This window comes from Arachis duranensis, chromosome 4, assembly GCF_000817695.3.
Source record: "Arachis duranensis cultivar V14167 chromosome 4, aradu.V14167.gnm2.J7QH, whole genome shotgun sequence".
Taxonomy (NCBI): domain Eukaryota; kingdom Viridiplantae; phylum Streptophyta; class Magnoliopsida; order Fabales; family Fabaceae; genus Arachis; species Arachis duranensis.
In genome coordinates, this window is record NC_029775.3 from 61,625,495 (window position 1) to 61,635,118 (window position 9,624).

Genomic DNA, 9,624 nt, shown 5'->3' on the forward strand with positions numbered 1-9,624 from the left:
GTTGGATGCATTTTGCCATCCATTCAGACTCTGAGAAATCATGTTGACTTCTTGAGTCAACATTTTGTTCTAAGCCAATATGGCATTCAGAGTATCAATTTCAAGAACTCCCCTTTTCTGAGGCATCCCATTATTCACAGGATTCCTCTCAGAGGTGTACATGAATTGGTTATTTGCAACCATATCAATGAGTTCTTGAGCTTCTGCAGGCGTTTTCTTTAAGTGAATGGATCCACCTATAGAATGGTCCAGTGACATCTTAGAAAGCTCAGATAGACCATCATAGAAGATATCTAAAATGGTCCATTCTGAAAGCATGCCAGAACGACACTTTTTGGTCAACTGCTTGTATCTTTCCCAAGCTTCATAGAGGGATTCACCATCTTTTTGTTTGAAGGTCTGAACATCCACACTAAGCTTGCTCAGCTTTTGAGAAGGAAAGAACTTGGCCAAGAAGGCCGTGACCAGCTTATCCCAAGAGTCCAGGCTATCTTTAGGTTGTGAGTCCAACCATGTTCTAGCCCTGTCTCTTACAGCAAAGGGGAAAAGCATGAGCCTATAGACTTTAGGATCTACTCTATTAGTCTTAACAGTATCACAGATCTGCAAGAATTTAGTTAAGAACTGATAGGGATCTTCTGATGGAAGTCCATGAAACTTGCAATTCTGTTGCATTAGAGTAACTAGTTGAGGCTTCAGCTCAAAATTGTTTGCTCTAATGGTAGGGATTGAGATGCTTCTTCCATAAAAAATAGAAGTGGGTGTAGTATAATCACGAAGCATCCTCCTTGCGCCTACACCATCGTTATTGGGTTCGGCCATGTCTTCTTTTTCGAGATTCTCTGTAAGGTTTTCTTTGAATTTTTGTGCTTTAGTTTCTCTTAGTTTCTTCTTCAGAGTCCTTTCAAGTTCAAGATCTGCTTCAACAAGAATGTCCTTGTCCTTGCTCCTGCTCATATGAAAAAGAAGAGAACAAAAAAGAAGAAGAATCCTCTATGTCATAGTATAGAGATTCCTTTATCTAAGTAGAAGAAGAAAAGAATAGAAGAAGGAGGAGAAAAATTCGAACGCAGAGGAGAAGAGAGGGTTCGAATTTTTAGATGAAGAGAAGTGTTAGTAATTAAATAAAATAAATAGAATGAGATGAAAGGGAGATAATTTCGAAAATTATTTTTGAAAAATGGTTAGTGATTTTCGAAAATTAAGAGAAGAAATAAAATTAAAATTAAAATTTGAAACAATTAGTTAATTAAAAAGAATTTTTGAAAAAGGGTGAGGAATTTTTGAAAATTAGAGAGAGAAAAGTAGTTACGTGATTTTGAAAAAAAAAAAGATAAGACATAGTAAAACAAACAAAAAGTCAATTAGTTAGTTGAAAAAGATTTGAAAATCAATTTTGACAAGTTGAGAAGTTAGAAAAATATTTTGAAATCAATTTTGAAAAAGATATGATTTGAAAAGCATATGTTTGAAAAGATATGATTGAAAAGAAAAGATGTGATTAAAAAGATATGATTGAAAAAGATATTTTGGAAGAGATTTGATTTTTAAAATTAAAATTTGATTACTTGACTAACAAGAAACTAAAAGATATGATTTTAGAATTTAAAGATTGAACCTTTCTTAACAAGAAAGTAACAAACTTCAAATTTTTTAATCAATCACATTAATTATTAGTAAAGTTTTTGAAATTTTGAAATAAAGATAAGAAAAATATTTTGAAAATAAAAAAAATTTCGAAAATATAAAAGAAAAATGAAAAAGATTTGATTTTTGAAAAAGATTTTGAAAAGATAAGATTTTTAAAATTGAAATCTTGACTTGACTAACAAGAAACAACTAATTTTAAAAATTTTTTACTAAGTCAACCCAAAGATTTCGAAATTTATGAGAGAAAGAAGGAAAATATATTTTTTTTATTTTTAAATTTTTAATGATGAGAGAGAAAAACATACATATGACCCAAAACATGAAAATTTTGGATCAAAACCAGTGATGCATGCAAGAACACTATGAATGTCAAGATGAACACCAAGAACACTTTGAAGATCAAGATGAACATCAAGACTTATTTTTGAAAAAAAATTTCAAGAAAAGAAAAACATGCAAGACACCAAACTTAAAAAATTTTCATGTTTAAACACTATGAATGCAAAAATGCATATGAAAAATAACAAAAGACACAAAACAAGAAAATATGAAGATCAAACAAGAACATCATGCATGAGTTTTTGAAAAATGCATAAAATGTTTTTTTTTTTAAATGCAATTAACACCAAACTTAAAAATTGACACTAAACTCAAACAAGAAACACAAAATATTTTTGGTTTTTATGATTTTATTAATTTTTGTATTTTTTTTCAAAAATTATATTTAAAAAAAAAACGAAAACAAAATAAAAAATTTTGAAAGATTTTTGAAAACTTTTTGAAAAGAAAATTACCTAATCTGAGCAACAAGATGAACCGTCAATTGTCCAAACTCGAACAATCCCCGGCAATGGCGCCAAAAACTTGGTGCACAAAATTGTGATCATCAACAATGGCACCAAAGACTTGGAGCTCTTAAACGCGAATCACACTTTGTCACAACTTCGCACAACTAACCAGCAAGTGCACTGGGTCGTCCAAGTAATACCTTACGTGAGTAAGGGTCGATCCCACGGAGATTGTTGGTATGAAGCAAGCTATGATCATCTTGTAAATCACAGTTAGGCAGATTCAAATGGTTATAATGGCTTTCGAATATAAAGATAAATAAAGCATAAAATAGAGATAGAGATACTTATGTAAATCATTGCTGGGAATTTCAGACAAGTGTATGGAGATGCTTTGTTCCTTCTGAATCTCTACTTTCCTACTACTTTCATCCAATCATTCTTACTCCTTTCTATGGAAAGCTGTATGTAGGGAGTCACCATTGTCAATGGCTACTTCCCATACTCTCTGTGAAAATGGTCCAAATGCTCAGTCACAGCACGGCTAACCATCTATCGGTTCTCGATCATGTCGGAAAAAAATCCAGTGATTCTTTTGCGTCTGTCACTACGCCCAACACTCGCGAGTTTGAAGCTCGTCACAGTCATTCAATCCATGAATCCTACTCGGAATACCACAGATAAGGTTTAGACTTTTTGGATTCTCAAGAATTCTGCCAATGGATTCTAGCTTATACCACGAAGATTCTGATTAAGGAATCCAGAGATATGCGCTCGATCTAAGGTAGAACGGGAGTGGTTGTCAGGCACGCGTTCATCGGTGAGAATGATGATGAGTGTCACGGATCATCACATTCATCATGTTGAAGTGCAGCGAATATCTTTAAATAAGAATAAGCTTAATTGAATAGAAAAATAATAGTAATTGTATTAATACTCGAGGAACAGCAGAGCTCCACACCTTAATCTATGGTGTGTAGAAACTCCATCATTGAAAATACATAAGTGATAAAGGTGCAGGCATGGCTGTGAGGCCAGCCCCCAAAACATGATCAATGAATCAAAAGACAATCCAAAGATAAGACTTGGTCAAAGACGCCTAGTACAATAGTAAAAAGTTCTATTTATACTAAACTTAGCTATTAGGGTTTACAAAAATTAGTCTAAGTGCAGAAATCCACTTCTGGGTCCCACTTTGGTGTGTGCTTGGGTTGAGCTTGAGCTGTACACGTGCAGAGGCTTCTCTTGGGGTTAAACGCCAAGTTGTAACATGTTTTTGGCGTTTAACTCTGGTTTGTGACATGTTTCTGGCGTTTTACTCCAGAATACAGCATGGAGCTGGCGTTGAACACCCGTTTGCGTCATCTAAGCTCAAACAAAGTATGAACTATTAAATATTTCTGGAAAGCCATAGATGTCTACTTTCCAACGAAATTGAGAGCGCGCCATTTAGAGTTCTGTAGCTCCAGAAAATATGTCTTGAGTGCAGAGAGGTCAGAATCCAACAATGTGAATCATATTTTTGCTCAGCCTGAATCATATTTTTGCTCAGGTCCCTCAATTTCAGCCAGAAAATACCTGAAATCGTAGAAAAACACACAAACTTATAGTAAAGTCCAAAAATGTGAATTTTTCATAAGAACTAATAAAAACATCCCTAAAAGTAGCTAGACCCTACTAAAAACTACCTAAAAAAATGTCAAAAAGCATATAAATTATCCGCTCATCATTAATACATGAGTATGCACCAAATTCCCAAATATAGAAATAAAAAACACCATTTTATCCCAACCAATGTTCCCAAATCTCTTCAAACTTAAATAATAAACACGCTCACTAGCCTAAGCTGTAACAACCCCGGTTTTCGTGTACGTGAGAACTTTTTTGGAAATATGGATTTCTCTGAAAGATCAGTAAGGGGAGAACTTCTGCTATATCATCAAGTATCTCAATCCTCATTGTCATTATGTCATCTTTAAGATAGAACCTTTTCTGAGGCAAGCTCAATAACGTAGTCATGAAGAGCCCAATTTTTGATTCTGTTTTTTGTAAATAGTCTCAGATTGACGAACCGGACTCGATTCATGAAAGAAGAGAGATAATAGGATAATATTATCATTATATTAGTATTAGAAGCTTCTTGAATGATATTATAAGGATACCTGGTTAGTTTTAGTTAAAAATAGAAAATCGGTTTAACTGGGTTCACAGTTTACTGGTGCAGCTTAACACCAGCACTCTCTGATGATTTTAGCAATGCTAAGGCCTCATCATACATTATCTATTCTCATATTAAATATTTTACTAGTGTCTTTTATGCTAGTATCTCAGAAAAGAATTTTTAGAGATGTTTTTACGTGTGTTCCGATACACCTAGTTTTAGTAGTTATACACCTAAGATATTTTAATATTATTATAATCCACATTTAAGCCAACCAATCAAAACTCACCCTACACCCCCAAGACACTCCAAGGCTGTCTCATTTCATCATTTTGGCCGAAAATAACAAGAGAGAAAAGAGAGAAACTTTGATGAACACTTAATCTTCAAAGCTTGATTTCTTCTGAACTAAAACTCAAATCAAAATTCCGATTTCACCAAAATGATCCTCTTTTCTTCCTCTACATAACCGTATAACATATGAAGGGTGGAAATAAGGTGAGATGGCTGTCTCCCTCCCTCTTCAATTCGGTTTTCACGGAAAACCATGCAAAACATGTGTTTTCTTGATGTTTTTCCTTAGGAATCATGCTTAACTTGACTTGAGGGCCAAGAAACATGAATTTACAGCAAGTATAAGGTTAGAAATCACTTCCTGACATGATGAGTGAGATTTGGTTAGTTGAGGGTTTTTGGATTTAAAGTTGTTCTTGATGTGATTTAGGAGGTAAAAGTGCTTAAGGACCACCTGAAAGTCTAACCGAATTAGGAGCAGCAAAACCAGGTAGGGTGTGACGAATTTAATCTTGATTGATTGTGTTTGAGATGTGTGATTATGATATGGTTTGGTTATGCTTGAAATTGATTGCTTATATGAGTTATTCTTGGTGAAAGCTTGTTGAAATTTTGATGAAATTTGATGATATTCAAGCTATGAATGTTGTTCTTGAGAGCTGCTGGAAAAACGAACCCTAGGTCTTAAATTGGGGTTAAATTCATGTTAAAATCATGTAGAAAAGATGGGGTTTTAGTGGCTGGGAATTTATTATGAATTTTGGTAAAAATCGGTTGCTGAAAAGACTGAAAAACGGGTAAAAAACAGAGAAAGAATCTGAAGAATTTATGAAGAATATGAAGAACACCTTTTAGATCTTAAAAAGGGCAAGGTTGTAATTATTTTGGTGTTTGAGGGGTTATTTTGTAATTTCTGAAAGTTAGGGTGGTTAAATTTGAAATATTAAAAGTTACTGGTTGTAAAAAGTGAATTCTAAAGGTTAAAGGTTAAAGTAAGGTAATTTTCGAAAAATTAATGATAAAATAATAAATAATAATAAAATATTAAATAAGAATATTTAATTAAAAATATTATTTTAATAAAAATAATAAAATAATACGAAAAAGGCAGTTTTCTGTAAAAGCTTTAGAAAGACAACTTTAAGTGCAGAATTCTCCTAATTACTTTCATAAAACACTTAGGGAGTGGTAATAATATGATAGTGAGGCAAAGATAAATGAAAGATAAAAGGTTAAAGAAAAGATAAAAACTAAAGAAAAGTCTGTAAAATTTTAATGACAGAAACAGACATAGATTAGTGAACGAACTAGGGCAACATAGTTAGTCCTTGAGTTGCGGCTAGGGTTAGGTATTATATGAAAAGTTAAATTGTTTTAGTATAGACTTAATGAACCTATACTTGGGACAGACTAACTATTCATACCGAAATTTACATAAGCTTTAAATACATATGTTAAGCAGAAAAATCAGAGCAGAGTAAAGAAACACAGAGAATAGAGTAACCAGAGAAGAATAAAGGGATACAGAGAAAAGAGTAATCAAAGCAAAGTAAAAAGACAACGAGAAAAGAGTAATGTGATATAAAAATGGTTTGAGTTAAGATGTTGTAAAAGTAAAAGCTGTAAAGTTTGTATAGTATGATTGAACAGAGAAAGAAAGAGGTACTGCATGAGAATGTGAAAGTGATGATGAATAATGGGAATGTTAATGAATGATGATAATGAGAATGATTATGTAAGAATCTGCTGCAGAGAGGCAGTCAGATGGATGGTAGTACAACCACTAAGAATGTTTCCTTGGATACCTTGCTACAATGCTTTGCTGTAAGACAGAGGTTGCTTACAGAGGTATCGAGATTAGTGTGCTCTTGTAAGATAGAGGTTGCTTACAATGAGTGTGTTGTGCTCCTGTAAGACAGAGGTTGCTTATAGTGAGTGTGTTGGGTGTATATCGGCTAACAAGTGCTGCCCTGCAAGACAAAGGTTGCTTGCAGTGGATACCCTGCAAGAGAAAAGTTGCTTGCAGTGGATATTGCCAATAGGAAAGCCTTATCCAGACAGAGGTTGTTGGGTAACGTCGGGAGCGGGTATTTAACTGATAGATGAGCTCATTACCTGCACTAGGGCTAGACATGCATCATACTTAGTTGTGCATTTCCTCTGTTATGATTGTTATTTGAATGTATGCTTTCTTTGTTTGTATTCTATTCACTGTGTCTGTGTTTTATTTTCTTGTATTCTTTAATTTGTGTTTTGCTTTTTGTTTTCTTTATTTTCTCTATTTATCTATTTCTTATGTCTAATGCTTATCGGTATTTTGCTATTTATCTGCTAAGCAATACGGAATTAATGAACGTAACTAATAACCCCGGTCCTACTAAGAACTCCCCAATTCTTACCCCTTCTCTCTCCCTTCCCCCTTCAGATGGAAGCATGAGTACCCTTCCGTAGTTTGCTGATGACTGTTCTGCAAAGAGGATTCCGCTCTAGGTAGTCTTCTGAGTCTAGAGTGAACTCCATTACCTGTTCATATGTATATACTGTGAGGCCAGCCAACGTCTGCACCCTGCTTATCTACAAACTTTAACCTAAATCTTGTGTACGAGACTCTTATTTTGTGACTACTTGATGAGTTACCAGAGAGACGTCATATGGAAACATCTGATCGTGCAGAGGAGTAACAGATGATGTTCTACTTTTTGGTGACGTTCCACCTGACTTGAGTTTTGAAGACCTAGAACGTACTTTCTCTCGCTTTAGTAGTTTAGAGGGACTAGGTGAGTATGGAGTCTAGGCTAGCCTGGGTGCCAGCTTAGGGACTTCTTGAACAGGTCAGGGCCTGGGATATTGTATGTATACCTATGTATATAGATATTATTTAGCTATATCTTTGGGTGTTCTAACTAAAAGTCTATACTCTAATAAAGGCTGGATCACGAAATGTTGTCAACTGATATAGATATATTTAAGTGTGGTTGTTTATAACTATTTTATATATTATCAGTTGTGAATTGATTATGAATGATTCTGTTTATTAATCCAAATGTTTTAAAAAAAATTACCTCGCAAAATAACTACGCTTTTAACAACGAATCAGGCTCATATAATAAATAATAGATAATAATTAGGAAGACAAATTGGTAGCGCTCAGTTTCTCATACGATCATGACGTATCAGAAATTGGGTCGTTACAATTTGGTATCAGAGTAGTTCGTTCCCAGTAGAGCATAAGGAGTGGACTGACTATGCTTCATTGCATACTCTGTTGTGTGTCTCATGCTTATAGGATATCTCAATGATATGTGTTGCATGATTGTTTCTGTGTTTTCATTTTGGGAATGTTCACACTTAACATGAGGTATTGAGACTGATCACCTTAATAATGATTGTTTGGTGTGAACAGGACTACAATGAGACCACGAAGACAGAGTGCGCAGGAAGGAACCCCTAGTGATAACCGAGAGAGAGGACAGGAAACCATTATGGCTACGATGAACATTGTAGCTGAGGCAGTGCATGAGGCTACGATGGCTGCTGCTAGGGCTGTTGAGCGTCTCGAAGTGAGAAATGAAACTGGAAACGAAAACAGAGAGGATAATGGAAATAACAAGGTTGATCTAGCGCATCTTGATAAACTCATGACCCTTTGTACTTTTCTGAAAGTGAATCCACCTAAGTTCAAAGGTACAATCGTTGCGACTGATGCTGACAACTGGTTCCGAGGCATCGTGCGATCACTACAAGCACAACATGTTCCGGAAGGCCAACATGTAGAGTTTGCTACTTATGTGCTCGAAGGAGAGGCTGAGTACTGGTGGCAGGGGATACAGCAATTGCTGCAACAGAATGAAGGTGACATTCCTTGGGATTCCTTTAGAGACGAATTCTATAAGAAGTATTTTCCGAGAGCAGCACGTGATGCCAAGGAGATGGAGCTTATGCAGCTGAAGCAAGGGGATATGACTATTGCTGAGTATGCCCGTAAGTTCGATGACTTGTGCCATTTCTCTAAGATTTATCAAGGGAACCCAGTAGACTTTGAGGAATGGAAGTGTTTGAAGTTTGAAGGAGGACTCCGAGAAGAACTGATGAATTCTGTTGTTGTGCTAGAGATAAGAAATTTTGCTGAACTGGTGAATAAAAGTAAACTAGTGGAAGAATGTTTGAAGAAGGTGGCAATAGTTCAAGCGAATCGTAAGGAAGCCTGATAAACCACCATTTTATGATATATCTTGTGCTTAAATTGAATGATTTTATCAACTCTTCACCTACTTATTCATATGAATTAGCATGGTTTTACAATTCCTTCCTTATGATATGACATATGAGAAAACATGTTTCCTATGCTTTAAAAATATTAAATTTAATTATCCTTTATTACCATTCGATACCGTGATTTGTGTGTTGAGTACTTTCAGGTTTTATAGGGCAGGAATGACTTAAAGGATGGAAAGGAAACATACAAAAATAGATGGAAATCACAAAATGGAGTTTTTGAAGAAACTGGAAGCGACGCGAATGCGTGACCCACGCGGACGCGTGCTTAGCGCAAAGAGCATCAACGCGAGCGCATGGATGACGCAAACGCGTGAGTGGCGCGAAACACAACTGACGCGGATGCATGACTAACGCGATCGCGTGGAAGAGCAAAACTCCAGATGACGCGACCGCGTGACCCACGCGGACGCGTGACTTGGGTGATCTGAAGAAATTGTCGAATGCGCTGAAGAT

The 9,624-nt window shown here is 35.3% G+C and overlaps 1 protein-coding gene and 1 non-coding gene across 2 annotated transcripts; both read left to right on the plus strand.

The window, feature by feature from the left end:
• The first annotated feature begins 316 nt into the window (after window positions 1–316).
• On the plus strand, window positions 317–420 carry LOC127747161 (small nucleolar RNA R71). The gene has a single exon (XR_008008965.1). It is a non-coding gene; the product is annotated as a small nucleolar RNA R71 (small nucleolar RNA).
• Window positions 421–8,058: 7,638 nt separating this feature from the next.
• LOC107472192 (uncharacterized) lies at window positions 8,059–9,101 on the plus strand. The gene is made up of 2 exons (XM_016091741.1): window positions 8,059–8,099; window positions 8,297–9,101. Exons 1-2 carry the CDS (start codon window positions 8,059–8,061, stop codon window positions 9,099–9,101), a joined length of 846 nt encoding a protein of 281 aa, XP_015947227.1.
• The last annotated feature ends 523 nt before the right edge of the window (window positions 9,102–9,624 follow it).

Coding starts and splice junctions, on each gene's coding strand:
- LOC107472192 (XM_016091741.1), top strand. CDS start 8,059: ATGACGTATCAGAAATTGGGTCGTTACAATTTGGTATCAGA. Junction 8,100..8,296: donor CGTTACAATTTGGTATCAGA/GTAGTTCGTTCC, acceptor TGGTGTGAACAG/GACTACAATGAGACCACGAA.